Consider the following 20,241-nt stretch of genomic DNA (forward strand, 5'->3'; position numbering starts at 1 on the left):
AGACTGAAGTCAGGCGCTCGGGCAAACGTTTACTGCTGAAAAGTTGGGATTAAATGACTTTCCTTACACCACAGAGGAACTCTAGAAGACATGCAAGTAAAATCCAGTTCTCTAAGGCACTATTCAGCTTATCTAACCACAAGAGTGGACTTTCTGTCCTTGCAGTCTTGGCCTCCTTCATCACATACCTTTTGCAGTTTGCAACAAGGCAGCTGAGGGATCGCGTAGGCAGCAGCAGCCTCTTTTTTCCTGCCGCTGCTGAGCAGTTCAGTTCTCTGCACTGAATGAGCAAGAGGTCCCGTGGCAATGTAGTGCAGGATGTTTTCTGTAAAGACTTTGTCATTAATGCATACGCACAATGGGGCAGATCAGGTCTGTCAGGACCAGTCTTATTTTTGACATCTCCAAACTTTGCTTGACTTCACAACCTTAAAACTATTCACTTAGTGGAAGCTGGGGTTTGGGGGATGAGGTGGGGGTGTCATGCAGTTTTGTACCACGGGGTTGTAGATGTTAATCTTTTGGCTTTTAGAGCAATTTAACATTTCTAAACAGATTATTCCATATAATTTGATGTTTTCGTCTATGTAAGACAGGCAAGGTTGAAACTCTTATCTTTACCCTTTGGGATAATAAAGTGAATGACTGCATTAGGAGGTCACTGAATTCAGTGTAGACCGTTAATATAGTGACGTGCAGTGTTTTGCCCAGTGAGTTTTGCACGTGTTTGCTGACAGCAAAGAAACTGAAAGAGTGAAAATTTTTCAGTTGAAGAGCAGAAAGTACCAAAGGAACTTGGGGGAAAACAATATGATGATCCAAGCTTTAGCTCTTGCTTTGCCTTCACCGATTTGTCCACTAGAAATTATTTGCCCGATTCTGGGTTCTTCACCAGTCCTAAACTCAGAACTGATTTGGGTTTGTCTTGCAGGGTACGATCAGTCAAATGGATCCAGTTCAAAAGCTTAATTGCCTCCATCTCATTATGTTGCACCTAAATGTCCCCTTGCTCTCCTCTCCCAGCCCTACCCACATGGAGAGTAGCTGCTGAATCCCGTTCTGTAAAATTATATGGAACAGAGTAACAATTATAATAGTTTTATGTTGACTACTTTTAAGACTACCTTGGTAGCCTTAAAATTTGAATTAGGGAAAAAGTTAAACTAGAAGGATGGGGGAAGAGGAGTGGGCCCTGTTACCAGGAGGTTGGGTTGCTCTGAGTGCCCTTCTGGGCTGACCTGCTTAACATTTTTTATGTTGCAATGCCATGTTGTCCTTAGCTGGTTTCTTCCACTGTCACTTTTCACTTTATTTTCCCTGTCACTGTCTAATCAGCTCCTGTTCTCATTTCTTCCTCCCAAGTCTTCCCTTGATTTCCCTTGATGGCTTCCAGCCATATGTTTTTTAGTGAACCTTGAATTTTGAGGGACAGAGATGAGGGGCAGTAAGTTTTTCTTGCTCCAGTTCCTGCTCAGAAAATCCCAACACTCTCTCTGCTGCTTGACTCTTAACACTGGACTCCAGTCCTAGTCTGCCCCAGTTATTTTCCCCATCCCTTCTCCTAAAACAATCTGTTGTCTTCCTACTCTTTTTACTCCGTGCTTGGTTTCTAGCCTTTCCCTGGCGTGCTCTGCTTCCAGCTCTGACGGTCTTTTACCCAGTTGTCAGTTTTCTACTGGTTTAACATCAGCCTTCCTTTCCAGCGGTAGTCTTTCTTTTCACACTGCTTCTCCCAAATTGCTCTTCCTTGTAGCTGGTCCTTGTCCCCTCTGCCATCTTTCCCTGGTTGGTGTCAGGAGGGGAGATGATGTCTCCAAAGGAGAGGGACCAGGAGAAATTCCCTGCTGGCATGCTTGGAAGAGACCCAGCTTTGGTCTGAGCAGTGGGAGCTGTGACTACAGAGAAAGCTATTCTTGGCCTCAGTGAGCATGTCCAGTGTGTAATCCTCAGGAAATTAAGCTGCAGAGAATGTGCAAACTGCATTTATTTCCAAGAGCTTTTAGCTTTCAGGAATGGAAAAAGTTTTACCCCAGCCAAAAGAAAAAAGAAGCACTATCTTCTCCCCAGATTTTTAGATTCTTCTCCAGGGTATTGAGTTATTAGAACTTCTACAAGGAATAATAGTTTATTGTGACTAAAACTGCATTAATCTGTGATTTTTGTTCTCATAAACAGTGATTTTTCTTTCACTGAAAGTTTTTATGGACATCATGCATGTGTGTGAATATGTATGCTTAAACTGAGACAGCTAGCATGGAAGACGTATGGACTGATGAAGGCCTGGCAAAGTTATCAGCTATGTAAGATCTACTAATGGAGATCCGCATAGTAATGCATGTTCAGCAATCTAGGGGCTAGTTTGATTGGAATTTCAGATGAAAAATATGCGTATAAAGTGACTAACACAGATGTTTAAAAATATTTAAAAATTTTGATAATTTGCATTTTTGTTTAAAAATAATTTTGGATGTAAAACAATGATGTGTTTCAGTATTCTTGAAGTATTCCTGCTTGAAATAGCAGTCTTTAGGTGAGTTTGCCGACGATGTTGATATGTGTGAGATGAATTACATACACATTTTGTGTTCGAAAGAGGGGTACAAAGCACTGGGTTGCAATCAAGCGACTCTGAGATGTAATCCCAGCTGTCATTGATTCCTATGGTTTTAAGGCAAGTCAGCTTGACTCTTGCTGGTTGCACTCCTCATAAAAGTCTCATAGAAGTGCTGTGAGAAGAGTTATTACGTATTTTTCCATCTTTGAGGCACACTAATACACATTTACATGTTAGCTTAGTATTAAGTTTATCATTAGACTGAAACAGCTTTGCAAATGAAGGATGATGCTATCTCTGTCTCCTATTTCTTTAAATATTCCTGGGATATCTTAGGAGTGTTTAACGTACAGATCTTTCATATGGAACAAGACATTTAACTACTAGGTAAACATCTGTTCTCTAAATGTTATGAATTAATTTGATTAAGGAATTTTTTGATTACTTCCTCTGCTCAGAAGCTGGAGATGACGCTGGCTCTGTGGAGCAGATCGATGGCACGCGTGCAGAGGGGCTGCAGCAGGGCGCTGCCATCGAGTTTCGGCTGTGATTCATTCAGAGCCCAAATCTCCTTTTACCTCAGTCCAGATTTTTTGCTCTGCCTCCGTCTCTTTTTTTAATTACTCCTTAGCGCCATACAGCACAACTTGAATCAAAGTTGTCTTTTTTAAATTGTAATTTTTGCATTGTGACTGCTTTTTATTTAGAAGATTCAGAGCGGTTGAGGGGAAAACTCCCCATCTTTCCATACACGCTGACAACGGGGAAGTTCAGGTACGGAGGTAACTTGGGTAACTTGGCAGGTCCCATGGTTTGAAAATCACCCCAACCTAACAGTAGCTGCCACAAAAAAAGGGGCAGCCTCCCAGTCTCCTTGTTCCAAACTGCATATATCCCTTCCCTGTATTGACTGTAGTTGCTGATGGGATTCATTGAGCTGGCTTGCCTGCAGCTGGTGGATGAGAAGCAGAGGGGGAGAAGGAAGGAAAGGTGAGCTCGTGGGCTTTGGCAGCAGCCTGCAGTTGGATGGGATTAAGCCATCCATTAAACCACACCTCAGGCCGAGGTGTCTAGTGCCCTGCTCGCTGTAGCATGCCGCACTCCTTACGGTAGCCTATACTTACAGTGCTGCAAGCTACAGTGTGTAGTCTACTGAAAATGCACGTCTGAGTTACCTTTTGTAGTCTTTCATAATGCAGCTGCTTTCTTGGTGCATTGGGAGTAACCTAACGTACTTAATCGATGCATTTTCTCTAAATCTTGCTCATCAGAAACTGGTTAAACTAGTTTGCCATTGGAATGCTCCCCCATCCCCTCTCCTGGATCCTGGCCCGCTTTCTGTAAATCATCACCTTACTGAGGCTGCTGAAACTTTTCCTCATATCAAGTAGGCTATCGTTTATATCTTGAAACTTAAGCCCTTGCTTTCTCAACCCGAGAGAGAAAGCTTTTTTACTTGTGGAAGCTTTTCAAAGCGTTATTAGCCATGTCTTTAAAGTTCCCAAGCCCTTCATTCTGCAAGGAAAGACATGCCACTTGCTAGAGTTTCTTCATGGTTAAGAAAACCGCACTCCCAGGCTGGGCGGTTTGCTGTTTGGGAGAGGAATGAGTGGGCATGATTTCCTGATCTTTCTCATACTGTGGTGTACACATAGTTCCTGTTACTTATTATTTTCAGTCCAAACTGATTAACAGCAGAGCTCAGAATTTACAATTGCAGTTTACCTTCCAGGGTGTCAGCAAACCCAGCTCTATTTAAGATACTATCTACGGTCAGTGAGCAGCAAGGGTTTTACTGTTGAAAGCGTGGCTTTCTGTACCCCTGTATCAAACACTGAACTTAGTCCCTGTGCATAACATACCACTCTCATTTCAATTCCTGAAAAGTTTCTGACACTGTATTTATTGAATTTGGATATTATGTTGTTGTACTGGAATAAATCTTTGAAGTTAAATAGGTGTGATGTTGAATACAAACAAAAATGATAAGATAAAAAGAAGGTTGAATGCAAATACCTAATCAGCATTGTTAGTGAACAGGTTTACGTTTTCTCTTCAAGGGAATTCTATGGAAGATAATTTTGAGACGATGTAATTATTTTTACATAAAAATGTTTAATTTTTAAAAAAAGAAAAATACCTTAACACTTTTATCTGAAACTATACTGTAGTTACAGGTAAAAGGAGAATACTTTATGTAGCATAAAACCAAATAGTTATTGGGTATTTTTATAAACAGAAATTGTGATAATTCAGAAGACAAATTGAGGGAAGAAATCTGAGCATTGCAGAGGCTGTTATTTTTCAGTTTTCCCATAGGAACATGGTAGCATTGTATAGAATATTGGTGCCCCGTTTGCTTCTCACTGGGGGCAGGTTGCTTTGGAAATCCTTTTCGGCAAAAGTCGCTATTAAAAACGCTAGCGGTTTCCAGCTCTGTTTCTAAATTATTGGTTTTCTTATTATTTTAAATGAAGTAGGGATAAGAAGAGTTTGAAGAATTGTTATTGACCTGAAAGTTAATCTACTGGTGATTCAGATAACATCACGCGGGACTCCCTGAGTAAAAGAGCAATGACCATAAAACAGATCTCAGGGGTCACCAAACGCATGTGAGAGGTCAGTGGAGGAGGCAAGGAGGTGGTCATTTATTTATGGATGGCCATCCAAGAGAGAGAAGAAGAAAATTCTGCAATGAAATCTCCAGTTCTTGCAGTAACAGTTACGTAAAATCTTAATAGGAGGAAAGAAGTTGCTGATTAAACTAAGAGAATCAGTTTGAAAAGCAAAGAGAAAAACAATCTTGTATTTGTCTTGTTGAATCAGTTTACAATTAGAAACACAATATAGAATCAAATTAGTCTTTTGTATTTTTAGCAATGTGTGGGTTTTCTCTCTTCCCCCCCTCTCTCCTTTGCTCCTCTAAATCTTATCACTTGTGATTACTGAAGATCCAATAGAGCCTTTGTACCTTTTTGCAAAACTGCAAGGATTTATTCTTGCTCTCTGGCTCATTTCCCAGGTTTCATCAACAAAGAATTCCCTGCATTTCAAAAAGAGCTGCTCTGTTCCGTTTTCTCATCTTTCTGCAGTGTGTCAGTGTTCAGTAGCTGCTCTGTTACCCCTTGGAGATGGGGGCATCTGTCGCATGAAACACCACAGATGTTGGCTAATGCCCTGAAGAAAAATCCACCTATGGAAAATCCTATCTACGTTAGGCACTGTGTTAGCACAGAGTTCTGTACAGACAACAAAACTTTTAGAGACCTTTGGGAAGAAAGTTCTATTCAATAAATATAGCATTTTTCATTGAGATAATACCTTTTTAGTAAATGCTAGTCTGAGAAATTGCACTTATTTTAGGCATGTAACTTACGGGTGTTTCGCAGTTTTAAGAATATGTAGACTCAATGTTGAAGTGATAAGCTTGCCTCTTTATTGGACCATTATTGCCAGCAAAAGTTTACTCTTGCTGCTTCTCCTTTAAATATCAGCACACCTGGAAATTTTAGAAAGGTTCGTCTGTGACATAAGCACTTTTTTGTAACAGATTTGTATAGTGTTGAATCCCAGATGGAATCAAAGGAGCAAACCGATTTAAGCCTTTAACCAGCATGCAAGGGTATTTTAATGAAAATTAGTCTGATTCTCCCTTTGAAGCTGTGCATGTGCTGAAAAGGAATGCTACAGATACTCCTTTAGGTAATGCTGGGTACTTATCTACCATTACTTATGCCAGATTGCTAACTCCTGAAAGCATGTGTTTATTCTTAATCGATATTATAATCAACTGCTGTCTGTTCTATTATGATTTTTTAACTGCCTTTTGTCACATCTGTGACTTATAATTAGATAACTGCTGACAAATCTAAATCAATCTAAGGCTAGTAACAACATTTGAGTTGCTGCAAACTCAAGAGATGGTCTGTTTCAAGATTTGCACAATTACTTATTTTTAAAGGGTATAAGGAAAGGAGTTGAAATGATCTTTTGCGTTATTACAATTATGCCACTTAGTACCGATGACTTCACTTCCAGATCTGGTTACTGGCCTCCTTTGCTCCCTTTCTTGAGTTCTGCATTCCTGTCCTTGCATCCAGAACATTGCCCAGCACCATCTCACCAGGACTCTGTTTTCATTTTCTCCTATGGTCATTTCCCTTTTGTTTTTTTCCAGCCTTTCCTTTTATTCCTTCTCCACTCTCATCATCTTGTATGTATGTCAAATCAGGAGCTCACTTACTAATGTACCAAGTAATGTGCTTTTCCTGGAAGTGCATACTTTCCCAAACAATTTAATGGTTCCTATTTCAGGATGAGGCTTTATGTGCTGTTCTGTCTCAGTCCAAACTTACCATAAGCGCCCCAGGACAGGAAATACACCACTTTGTTTATATAAGATGAAATGCATAGATTGTCCTTGATTTGTTTGAAATGCAAATGACTGTACGCTTCGTCAAGAGAACCTGAGATGTTCTTTGTTATTTTATTTCACTTTTAGATGCACAGTATTTGCCAACATCAGGGACAGCAAAGGAAGAATCAGCTCAGGAAGAACCTGACTGCCTTGCAAAATATTTCAGTGTTGTGTGGTGTAAGGCATCAAAGAAAAAGCACAAGAAGTGGGAAGGCGATGCTGTTCTTATTACAAAGGGAAAGTCAGTAATATTGAAAGATATGGAAGGCAAAGACATTGGAAGAGGTACTGTAGATTTGCATACTTGTGTAAACGAACAACTGGCTTAAAATTACTGTGCTTTGAATAACAAGATAATTTAGAGTTCTTTAGATAATTTAGAGTTCTCCATACCGATGTCAACCACAGGATGAAAAAACAGTAGGGTTTTTGGGGGGGAAGGTGGAGGGGAGATGGCAAGAAAGCTTTATATTTCTTATATGTAAGGCAGATGCGTGGGGGAGGCTGGGGCAGGCTGAATAACATTATTCACAGAAATACCAAATGCTAGCCCAAGAAGAGGATCTGGAAGTGAACGGCTGTACTAATTCAGCAGAGATACCAAATGAGGGATGAGTAGTTGATTTTGGTTGCTCCCATAATGCACTGGAGAAGGTGTTAAAATTAGGGGAAAATATACAGGTAAGTTCCTTGCAGATATGCCGGTCAGTAGTATGGCAACTGGGAACCTCAGAGGTTGGGTCTGTGCTAAAAATATTATCTTTGTCGGAAAGACAAGCAAACAGCAACATTTTCCAGCCAAGCCAAAGTCAACTGTGTAGCAATTTTTAGTCTTGTAGTTTTAGCAGCAGCTGCTGCTGTAAGACACAGTTTGGGTTGATATCAGAGTTAAAAATAAGACTTGCGAACTATAAGTTGCAGTCAACTTGAAGCAATGATTTTTTACTGAAAGCAAAGCAAGAATTAACTTTGCTAACTGAGCCAAAGATACTTTGTAAGGGAGTAGGATTGGACAATGTTGCTACAAAACCTAAGTTGATTAATTATAGGGCTGAGGTGGCTTCTGTGCTCTTTTGTTACAATCATGACATTGTAAGCCTTGTCAGGACCAGGCGGTTTTGATTTGCAAATCAGTCTGTGACTTAGAAGTTAATTTGAATTTATTTATAGCAAAGCAATATATGAACAGTCTCGCTTGTTTTTGAAAAAGGCAGAGAGAAAGAGAGTAGTGCCTGGAATGCATCAGCCACCACCCTGTTGTTCTTGTGTTTTTCTCAAGTCCTGTCTTCTTGAATTAGCAGAAAACACAATAGAAAAATGAATATTCTGATTTTTGCTGGTAAAATTGTTTTTGCCGTGTTTAATGGTGTCAGGGAGCACAATGATACCAATGCCATTGGTGCTAACTTGCCCATTCGGAGTTGCTTTCAATGCTCGTTGATTCTAAGAAAATAATAAATTGACCAATTTAAGCAATGTAAATTTTAAATTTCTGCTGTTATTCTACAAGCCCATCGAGTGAGAAGGAAAGGTCTGGTAGTGGTGCTTACCTCCAAAATTGCATTTAATACTAGGAAGTTTACAGTGAATGTGAATGAGCATCCAAGATTATTATTTTTAAACGGGAAGAAAAGGGCAAAGGAAGATTTTTTTTTTTTACTTAGGCATACCAGGACTGGATCTAAGAAGGTGCATGGGAACCGAAAACCAGCACAGGCTGTAGCTTGTTTTCAAGGCAGCAGAACATCTTGCTTTTCTCTCTTGCAAATGTCCTAATTCCTTAATAATGTATTACAAAGAATTTAGGAAGTGCTCTCTTGTAATTTGCTATATATTATAGAAACAGTTATTATTTCTGGCAGCTGCATAAACATTTGAGCTTTGTAGGTTTGTTTTTTGCCTTTCCTAAGTTCCCATCTACCCTTAAAGCCCATCATGTCTTAGAATTAGACTCTTCAGACCGTAATCCAAAAGATCCTGCACAGGGATACACCTGTATTCAGTATGCTGAGCTTGAGGCTATGTAGAGGCAGTAACAGAAAACAAAAATGTAGAGCAAAGGAGAGGTCATAAATACCCTCTCCAGGCACCTCATTTAGGAAGGCATGTGTGTTCTCTTGGGTTCTGGCATCTTCAGCTCTTTCCTGAAAGCAAGTGTTCTTATTTCAAGACCCAAACAAGGGTCACTGTGTGCTTTTTGCATACATTTAGAGGAGGGGAAGAAAAATAATCTCCCTTTCCCTTTTGGCCAGACTATTTTTCAGCACTTGCTTAGACTGTGAAACACCTCAGTAAATTTATTCTCGTAAAGGAATTCAAATCCAGATCTTCACCTTCCAACCCTTTGGGAAAGGCACATTCCTAGAAGTGGGAGACCTGAGCTTTTCAAACAGCTCCCAGCAGTCTTTCTATGTACTGTTTGTTGGATAAAATATGTGTAAAACCTTGGGGAGTTTTGTCTCTTTTACAGCTGAGTGCTTTAACTGCTGGTCTACACAGTCATGCTTTTTATTTTTTTGGCCCAACTAAGGATCCAAGCCTGTTTATTCAAAGTGGCACAAATTCAACAACTGGGGTAAAGAAACGTTCCTGTTTCTAATTTTGAGATAGAAATGTGGCTTTGACCTCCCCAAGTTAAGAAAAGAAACTGTGTATGTCTCCCGTTTGTTATGTGAGAGCTTCAACCACTAGAATGCTATTTAAAAGAAGGAACCACCACTCTTTCTCTTAAAAGAAACTGGCAGCTGCCGCTGTGTTCTGTAATGAGACTAATAGTATGTGGTAGCTGCTCTGAGAATGCCCACCTGATAGAGTCCCTAAGGGGGCATAGAAAAATTCGTCAGCTCCCGGATAGGTTTTTGAATGAGCAAACTATTGAGTTGATTGATAAGTCTTGGCAAAAATCAGGCATGTATGTTTCAGAGCATATGTAGAAGTAAAGATTTCAGATGCATATGAGTCCTTAATTGTAAAAAGCTAATTTAGAATTATTTTAGAAGTCAAGTATTCTGTCTAGATCAACAGCAAGAGGGGCTAGTGGTGTTCATATCGGGGCATGAAAGGAAGGAAAAAGAATGGTCATTAGTTTTGAGAAAGTTTAAAACTAAGGCAAGCTGCTAGTTTTTATGATACAGGGCTGTTTTTGGTAAATTCCCTTAAATGGATATTTGACATTCAGTAGAACTGATTGCAGATGATGATGATAGAATATTTGCTTAGATAGTCTGGTATCTAATTCTGATTATTAGCATTGAAATGTGAAACTCTTGTTAAGGAGAGAAAGGCTTTTTGAGTTCATATGTGTAACAATTCAAATGCTTAAGAATCAAATACCTGTTGACAGTTTTGTTTTTTCTTCCTGCAGATGAGTACTGATGTTAAGGAAGTAGTATTTGCTATGTTGTCTTAATTGCTAAATTTTTATATTCTTTTAGGTACTGGATATAAATCTAAAGAGCTAGACAGTCTTGATGAAGGCCAAACACTGATGGTTGGAGGAAAAGAAATTGAAGTGATGGGTGTAATTTCAGCAGATGACTTCAGCAGTGGCAGGTGTTTTCAGGCTGGAATAGGGACTCATGACACAGTCCCAACTGCTTTATCTCAAACTAATATGAAACCATTCTGCAAACCATTCAAAAGTGTCTGTCAATCCAATACTAAAGAGAACATGCTCAAAGATTCTCAAAGCTACAAACCTCGCCACGATCCAAATGCTTCAAGTAAGATTCAGATTTTTAAGTTTCTTTAAGCATCCTCTGGCTTTCAAAAAAAGTTGAATGTGTAACCAAAATTTTCTTGTTCCACAATGTACTACTAAAGTATTTCTGACATACAGAACTAGTGTTTCTATCAATACCATGTTAGGATTTTATCATGTGTGTTTCTAACAAGTGAAATGCTCTGCACTGCATAAAGTTTCTCATAGTTGTTACAGATGGTTGTAGAAACAAGTTAGAGTGGTTTCTGAGAGTTTTGCCAAGAAAAAAATGATCAGAGAAACAGTCTGACACATGCTAGAAGTTCTAGATGAGTTCCAACTTCCCACTGGGGTCAGTGAAGCACTGACATAATGTGGCAGCACAGTAATTACAGTGGAGGATCAGTAATAGAGAAGTTAAGCCAGATTCAAAGAATTGCTTCTGACAGTGCCTGATCCGTCACAGCCAGCAACTGTAACTACGCTGCCCAAATTCAACCAGATACATTTTGGAATAAAAGTTTTGTTTTATGATGCTAGAAGTACCACGAGCCATGAGAGTTCACAAATTGCATAGAAACAGGCTGGTTAAGCAGTTGTGTAAGAGGGATTGTGTAAACATTTAATAGCTGCAGGAAGTGGCGTTGCTTATCTACGCAAGAAGTACTCTTTTGTCTGTCAGTAACAAACCATTTAGGAGCTATATTCTGCTGATGGCTTTATCTTTCGGATGAAAGATAAAAATGAGTTTAAAGAAATGTTACTAAGCAGAGCAATGCATATTTTAAAAAAAATACAAGTTTGTTCTATGTTCTTACTATAGTTATACCTCCATCCTACTTCTTACCTCATATCCTGATACTATGGGACTTTTCGAAGCTGCTACCTGGCTGCTATGTAAATAAACAATGAAATCTTAATCTAATTAGTGATATCACAGGCCCTTTTGTAGGGCATTGTTGGCCCTGTCATTGGCCTTATTAACACCAGCTTCTGGTCTGAATTCAACTTGAATTGTATACTTACATTGTATCTAAGAATGTCCCTTCCTGTGGTTGCAAGATGATACTGCATTAGCTTTGTAACCTAAAATCTGGCAAAGAGATGATATATTCAACACTCAAATTAACTTCTTTGCTGTTTCTGCACTAGTCTGTTAAAAAGCTAAATTTTATTCTAGTTGTCTCCCGTGACTTCTCTTCTGGTGAATTTGAGTGCCTCCTATGAGATTTCGAGAGCCCTCAACACATCAATAGGTTGGACTCTTGGGCATTATTGTTGCTTACACAGGAGAATCACATAGTTTATTTAACGTCTTGTTGCATATAACCTCTTTCAGAAGTAACTGAGATACTTTACAAGACCAGGTCCTTGGTATTGGAACAGTCAGAGGTTTTCATGTTGAGGTCTATGACTATAGCTGATTAAAATGCAGCTTCTTCAAAATGGAAAGCCATTTATCCCCGTGCTCAGCAGAACAGAGCACAGTGACAAAGATGTAAAGCCACATCTTCCACATATGATTTCTAAGCTTTTAGTCCATTGCTCATCCAAGCCTTGTTTCTTCCCCATCTCTGAGGCTGCAAAATTTTGTCAGAAAAGTTATCTTTTTGTCACCATTAGCTCTTATATATATACACATGCAATTTGATGTAATCCATCGGAACTCAGCCCTTTGTCAGTAGGAAACAAAATCTCCCCGAATGATACAACCCTTCAACCAACTTATTCCCATGAATAAATTATCAATATAGATCTACTGTAGTGACATAAAAATACTATAAATTGCTTTCTCATTCTGTCTTCTGACAATACAACTTTTCAGTGAGGATGCGTAGCATCAATATAAGCAACCCAGTATGGACATTGTCTAGCAAAATTATGATGTCAGAGTTTGTAAACAAATTATAGCAAGCAAAACTGTTATTCAGATGTAGCCCAATATTTTGTGCTCTCTTTGCCTCTGTATGTCTTCAAATCTGTCAACTTCTTTTATTCATGCACTGTGGTAGCCTTTGTCAGCTCACTCTCGGTCCTTCCCTATTTTTTTTGTAACAAATTGTTGTCTTTTTATCTCTGTTTCTCAGGCAGAGAAGTCTTTGTCTTTCTGGGCAGCTACAAGAATATCCCCTTAAAATGTAGTGTAGGACATTGGTTATGTTCTTTTTCTTAAACTTTCCATTCAGAAGCCTTTTAGAACTTCGTTTGATTTAACTCTATGCATTCAAAGTCATCATGCAACATTTATTAGGTAGGCAGTTTCACCTCATCATAAAAAAATACTCAGATTTCTCAGTTTGTCACCTTTACCTTTGAGAAAAGTGCAAACTATTTGGGAAACCTCTGTAAAAGGATTTTTTATTTAGGAGGCTATCTAGATGCTCTGTAGGTAAATGCATTTTCTGTCTGAGAATGGTCAATATATTAAACAGTATTTTTAACAGTCATTAGATCATTGAATATTCTGTAGCTGAGTTAGAGAAATAATACCCTTTGCTAACAGACTAAAAATAATGTTTTTGTGCAATACTTGCACATGTTTTGAACTTCAAGATTCTCTAGTTATGCCAAGACCAAATGCAAGTCATCAGTGGACGTTCAATAAGGCTGGTTTACCTATGGTGGATGTAGTTGTGGATCCTTACATTACAAATAATCTCCGACCACATCAGAAAGAAGGAATTATATTTCTATACGAATGTGTAATGGGAATGAGGTAAGACGATAATTATCCTTTTGGCTTTCAATACCTGTAATATCTTCATGCTCATGTTTGAAATTAGACAGTTTGAATGGGAAGATTTGAGCAATTGTTCAATTAATTAATATTAGTAATTTTCCCCCAGTAAAGGTTGCACAAGTTTTTTCTGACCTGTATGTAGCATCATGCTTGCTGTGACTTTGCCAGATGTGATGAGAAGCTAGTGCACTGTCAGTTCTACTGCAAATACCAAGTCTTGTAAACATGGATACAGTCTAACCCATAGTAAAGAACACTGCTTTCTGGGATTTATAATTCATGTAATTCATAATTATTCATATAATTTATAATTCAGGTATTTAGAATAAAGAAGCTGTTATACCAACCTGTTGGAAAAAATACAGTACTGTTTTCAAAAGTGTTTTCTCAAGTCATATTCCTTAAGGTATATACAAGTTTTAAAAATAATAATTTTAATTCTAAAAGCAGATTTAAACTATTTGGTTTTGGAGGACTCACGCATTGATCTAGAAAATGAGGAATTTCACTCTAAAGTCTTCTGGTATAACTGAATGAAAACTACAGTAGAGCATAATAAGTATAAATAGGTTCTTCATACTTCAGAAAACAACCACAAGAAGAAATTCCCTAAACCAGTTGTAAATAATTATAGATCTGTCTTTTAAAATGTTACCATTGCCTAATTATATCTTACAGAGTTAGTGGCAGATTTGGAGCTATTCTTGCTGATGAAATGGGCTTAGGAAAAACATTGCAATGCATTGCACTTGTCTGGACTCTTCTGCGTCAAGGGGTCTATGGATGCAAACCTGTACTAAAGCGAGCACTAATTGTCACCCCTGGGAGTCTGGTAAAAAACTGGAAAAAAGAATTTCAGAAATGGTTGGGAAGTGAAAGGATCAAAGTCTTTACAGTTGATCAGGTAAGATTTATTTCCAAAAGGGGATTAGGTGATATTTGGCTCAGAATATAGGACTTGTGATTTTTTTTCTTCTTTTTTTTTTCAACCAGAGACTAAAACTAGCAATTCTCTATTAATATTTATTTGTAATACTTTATTTCTCCTTCAGGTAATTGTCCATAGGGGCATTTAGCTGTCAGTAACCAGGTCATAACTCAAGCTCACCTGACTGTGTAGCATATGTCTGTCTCATCTTTCCCCAGGCTTCACCTTTGAAAGTGTAAAAGGTGACATGCTCCTCCGTATGCCTCTTCAGTTTAAGGAGCTTTCTGTTGTCTGTCAAAGTGCACACCTTCCCTGCATTAGGTACCAGAGCATCTACCTTGACTGACTTGTACTCCGTTTCTGTGGTAGTTGCTTTTGTTCTGTACTGAAAATTTTTTCCTCTTTGTTTTGGCTGTCTGTTTCAGGTTACTTCAGAAGGTTATTCCCTTTACTGTCACTGTCAAGAATTAGGTTTCTGTAGGGATGATTTAAAGTCTTACGAGTTACCAAGCCTAGAGTCTCAGTGTTAGATAATGTGCATATCTCTCGTCTCTAGAAGAATGCAGACAAGTACAAATCTTGATAAAGAAGCAGGATGATGCTGATATCTGTCCCCTCCTATAGTGGAGCTGTTCCTGCTGGTAATGACACTCCCAAGTTCCTGTAGTGCCTGGATGAATCCCATGTGCTGACAAAGTATTTAATCTTTTAATCTCCTTGGTATACCTGTAGGGTCTTGCCTTTGTTTTTGAAACACAAAAGTCTCTCCGTCCTTTACTGCAAAGACTAAAAGTTCTAGCACAGACTTTGTGCTTCAGCGACCTTTATTGACCACATCAGGCAGGAAAGCACCTGGCCAAGTAAAAGACAAGGGAGTTCAAGGATTGAGGCTGTAGCATCACTGACTGAGGGCTTTCTCTGGAGGAGAGCTCCATCATGCTCTGGTTATCCTGTAAGGCTTTCTTGCCATGTAAATTTTCCCGTTAAGCATGGCTCAATATCTCAGTCAGAGGGTTGGGTCCCCTCAGGACCGGCATTCGTGAAGCTGTGAACAGGAGACTTGCTCATGCCTTCGTTAACATTTCTGAAGCTTTCAGATTCAAGCTCTGTTTTTTATAATTTACCATCCAGTATTTCTTTTCCTAAGACTTCTGGTCCCCATGCCCATATGGAGTGGGCATTCATAGCAGAAAGGAAAGAGAAGTTGTTTAGCAAACTGCAGTTTCTGTATGTACATTCAGCAATCTGCTGTACTCCTACTTTTTCCTTGCTCCTATATATTTGAATTGTGCCACTGGGAAGAAGTGGAGAACTTACAGTATCTGCATTGGTGCTTGCAACAAAGATAAAGGTATTTATTTTCCAAAGTTATTTTTTAAACTAATAGTTCCATAGAAGTAGATTGAAGAAACAAGTAGTATTTCATTCTAAAGATGACCTGATTCTTACATCAGCCAGATTTGCTTTTAGTTTCTTGCATTATCCTTATTGTCTGTATGGAAGATTGAATATTTCAGATGAAATGGAAGTTTTCAAACTGTTTTTAAACTCTTTTGTAAAGCATACAAAATTTTGTAACAATAATTATTTCTTTGAATTCCACTCATTATTGTCAAACCCTTGAAATTACTGAGCCTACTCACGTTCCATTAAGGACAATCCACATGTAGTAGGTGCTCTTTGCATCATTTGCTTTTCTTAGTAACTTGTTTCAAGATGTGGAAATGAAGCAAACTGACTTGTCAGGAACTGTAATGTAATATAGGTTAGGATGAGAAATATGGAAGTTTCTAAAAGAAGTGGATACAAGGCAGAATATAGTATGGCAACATTTTTATCTGAAAAGGTAGTTAGAAATAATTGAATGTTTTCTTGCAGTTTTTATCAATAAAGTTGGGAGGAGAAACCCTGCATATGCTGACAGTTACTATGACTCAAAATGACAGTAGCTTTCATTTTCTTTTAATTTAAATGAAAATGACAGTAGCTTTCATTTTCTTTTAATTTAAATAACTTTAATATTCTTACTCATCTCGTTGGAGCCGTTTGGATTGAGGACACTCAGCAGCTTTTAAGATTGTGTTCCCAAATAGCAAGGAATATATTGTCATGCAAAAGGAAGACACAATATGACTTGCCTGGGGTATAACGAGGTATTTCAAAATAATATACTGTCTATCTTCTCTGGAAAAACAGCAATTACCATACTGTTATTTCTCCAGTATAAGTTAAAGGAAGAGCTTGTCTCAAAGGTTTTTTCTATTCTTGCCGTAAGGAATACATTTAAAGAACTGGCAGACTTTTTAAAATGTGTTAGGCATGTTTTCCTCACTCTCACACTGAAACACCACAAACTGATCCTAACCCTTCAGTAATAGACTCTTCAAAAAACTCTTCTGTCTAAGCAGACATTATCTGCTTTTAAAATGTGATTACAGTTTACTTCTACTAAAATGCAAATGTCATGTACGGGACGTTGCTTTTAAATTGAAGGCGTCCCCACAAGGGTTGCATTTAGGTCTTGTTAATCCATGTTATCAGCATTTGGGATGTGTTTGAGAGAATAACTCCTTTATCTGTTTGCAGAGTATCACTTCTATTGGGGTTGTTTTGGTTTGGTTTTTAAGTCAAAATATCTGGAGAATTAATTAATTAAAGGTTTACATTGCTTCATGACTCAGCATTTTTTAATTTACACCTCTCTGGCTACATTGGATTTGGACTAGTGCAAAGAAAGGTCTGTTCAAAGAGTAAGTCTGGGACATTATGGAGCTCTAATACTGATTGACAATTGCTCCATATGTGGCTTCGGGCAACTCACTTAAACCTGTCAAGTCACTTTGGGTAATTGTGAAAATGGAGGCTATAATACATACGTATCTTGCAGCCAGTTAAGAGGATAAATTAATTACTTGAAATAAGCTTGTAAATTTATTTTAATTTTTAGTCCATCATCCACTGCTGTTGTTATATACAGCAGGCAATATATTATATTTGGTTGCAGGGGGCTTATAATATGCCAGGAGTCTCCTGCTTTTTTTAAGGGGTTCAAACAGTCCAGAAGAGTTGATGATTTACCAGGGGAGGGACGTTGGGGGCAGTTCCCCAGTGCCTCAGCACTTTCCTCGTAGTCTCAGCTCACAGCCTGAAAGTATAGGAAAAGAAAATGGTTTCTGAACCCTGGGCATCTTCTGATGCTTGACCATCCCAAGAGAAGGTCAGAGAGGCATTGCCTCTGCCTTCAGGACTGCAATGTGGAGCCTGAATACTGGGCAGGGACAACACTGGGTGTTGTCTACAGGGCTCCTCTGTGTCTCTGTTCCTGTGTTGGGAAATTTTCTGCTCCTATTTTGAAAACAGCAGTAAAATACTGGCCAGAAAATAGGCAGTTAACTACAGTCCTGGAAACAACAGGAATGCTCAGGTCCAATCCAAACACCTGGGGAAATCGGTGCATGCCCTTGTTACCTGCTCCTCACTACTCCTTGCTTCCTCTGTTGCGTGCTGGGCCTCTTCATGAGCAGCATGTGGGGACTGATCTACCACAAGGTACTTTGTGAGGTTAATGTGCCAGATTCGGCCCATGGATTCATCTGAATCACCTGCTAGGAGGCTCTAAAGGTTGTGATAATTAAGTGGTGCTGCTTTTACGATGTATTACACCATCTGGCTCCAGACTTAGCTGTCTATGTTTGGTAATTGATCTTGTTTGGAAACACAAATACCTTCTGAGGCTCTAGCTTGATTTGCTTTCACAATTAAAGAGGTCCTTCAGCTTGTCAGCTGCACCCATAGCCTGCTTAGTTAGTGAACACCATTAGGAAATAGGAAGGAGCGTGCAGGGAATTAGTGTCTGGAGCCAAGCAGAAAGGTGAAGGATGTGCCCACAGTAGATTTTTCCATTTTTACATATAATTGCAAGACAGGTAAGCAATCCTAGTACATTCACAAGTCTGCACAGAAATGTAACTATTTCTAGGAAACTTTTTTGGAAGAAGTTCCCTGTCACATTACGGTGATGTCGTGGTTTAACCTCAGTCAGCAACTGAGTACCACACTGCTGCTCGCTCACTCCCCGCCCCCACCCCCGGTGGGATGGGGGAGAGAATTGGAAGAGTAGAAGTGAGAAAAACTCGTGGGTTGAGATAAAAACAGTTTAATAACTGAAATAAAAGAATAATAACAACAACAATAATGTTGTAGTAATAATAATAATAATAATAATAATAATACACAAAGCAAGTGATGCACAATGCAATTGCTCACCACCCGCTGACCGATGCCCAGCCAGTCCCTGAGCAGCGGCCCCCCAGCCAGCTTTCCCCAGTTTATGTACTGAGCATGACGTCCCATGGTATGGAATGTCCCTTTGGCCAGTTTGGGTCAGCTGTCCTGGCTGTGCCCCCTCCCGGCTTCTTGTGCCCCTCCAGCCTTCTCAGTCAGTAGAGCATGGGAAGCTGAAAAGTCCTTGACCTAGTGTAAGCACTACTTAGCAACAACTAACACATGGGTGTGTTATCAACATCATTCTCATCCTAAATCCAAAATCAACATCATTCTCATCCTAAAACACAGCACTGTACCAGCTACTAAGAAGGAAATTATCTCTATCCCTGCTGAAACCAGGACAGGAGACTTTTTATTTAGTGTGTCTCTTTCTTTCAGTAGACAAAAGTCTTGATGCCTACTATTGAAGGAAAAGGGATTGAAGGGTACATAAGAGCGGAGGGGCTCACAGACATTTTCTGACCAGTAATACAGGGTTTAGAAACCAATTGCATTTATTTACCAGTGGACAGGCATGTTTTCTGGGGTTATAGGATCTGTTTTCTGAGTCCCAGGCTGCCCTTACCTGTTGGCCAAGCCATCAATGTTAAGGGCTTGTAACAAAGTTAATATCATATTCAATTTAAAACTACAAGGGGAATTTTGGTAGAATGTGGTAACTTCCTACTGGATCACATTACTGCACCTTGCAGCTTGAGATCCCAAAGTGAATGTACAGGCAGCTACTTATGCCTCTTCATTATCTTGGCTTCAATTACTCATTTGAAGCTTACCTAAATGCCAGGACTGGGAAGCTGTTACAGGGAGCCCATGCTTTTCACCTTCATGGTAATGTGTCTCAGAGGATTTGAAAGCCTAAAAGAATAATAAATTTTCTTTTAATGAGGTGGTAAAACTCTAAATTGCTGCATCAGATCCCTTATTTCCTTTGCAAATTAGGAAAGAATCAATAATCCAAACTCAGGAAGGAGATAGTAAATGTCTTGTGTCGTGCTAGAAAAAATTTCTGTAGACACTGGATGTTTAAGGGATATGATGAGCAATCTCCAAAGAAATAGTTGTACGATATGTTTTCCTTTATGCCTGCAGGACCACAAAGTAGAAGAATTCATTGGTTCTCCACTTTATTCAGTTATGATAATCAGTTATGAGATGCTACTGCGATCTTTGGATCAAATTCAGGCTATAGAATTTAACCTCCTAATATGTGATGAAGGTCATCGTCTGAAAAATAGCTCTATTAAGACAACTACAGCCCTCACTAGTCTGTCTTGTGAGAGGAGAATTATCCTCACTGGTTAGTATCTATAGTTACTCTTAATATTTCACTATGTTAATAGTGCTAGGTTGTGGTAAAGGAAAAAGATATTGTAAGTATGGCAGGAGCACAGTATAAATTTTGGCAATGGGTATTAAATGCACAAATCTTGGGTCTTGTAAAAACAGATTATTTCCGATTTTTTTAAATAAATGCAAAATTTGTCTATCTTCAGGGGCAGGCAAGGAGCCTGGGAACTTCTATAAGGGTATCTGGACTGTGTTTGCATACACTCATTGTTTTCCTTTGTAGTTATTTAATAAAATTGATTTAGAACTTGACTTTTTTTAATTCCTT

The 20,241-nt window shown here is 38.8% G+C and overlaps 1 protein-coding gene across 1 annotated transcript in view; it reads left to right on the forward strand.

Annotated features, from left to right (window-relative positions):
• RAD54B (RAD54 homolog B (S. cerevisiae)) overlaps nt 1–20,241 on the forward strand; it is a 65,855-nt gene that overhangs the window by 34,001 nt on the left and 11,613 nt on the right. The window contains exons 3-7 of the mRNA XM_009324420.1: nt 7,056–7,256; nt 10,406–10,693; nt 13,225–13,387; nt 14,090–14,315; nt 19,716–19,923. Coding sequence (XP_009322695.1) covers nt 7,056–7,256; nt 10,406–10,693; nt 13,225–13,387; nt 14,090–14,315; nt 19,716–19,923 — 1,086 coding nt within the window. The remainder of the gene's footprint in view (nt 1–7,055; nt 7,257–10,405; nt 10,694–13,224; nt 13,388–14,089; nt 14,316–19,715; nt 19,924–20,241) is intronic.

Source organism: Pygoscelis adeliae, unplaced genomic scaffold (genome assembly GCF_000699105.1).
Source record: "Pygoscelis adeliae isolate BGI_AS28 unplaced genomic scaffold, ASM69910v1 Scaffold145, whole genome shotgun sequence".
Classification (NCBI taxonomy): domain Eukaryota; kingdom Metazoa; phylum Chordata; class Aves; order Sphenisciformes; family Spheniscidae; genus Pygoscelis; species Pygoscelis adeliae.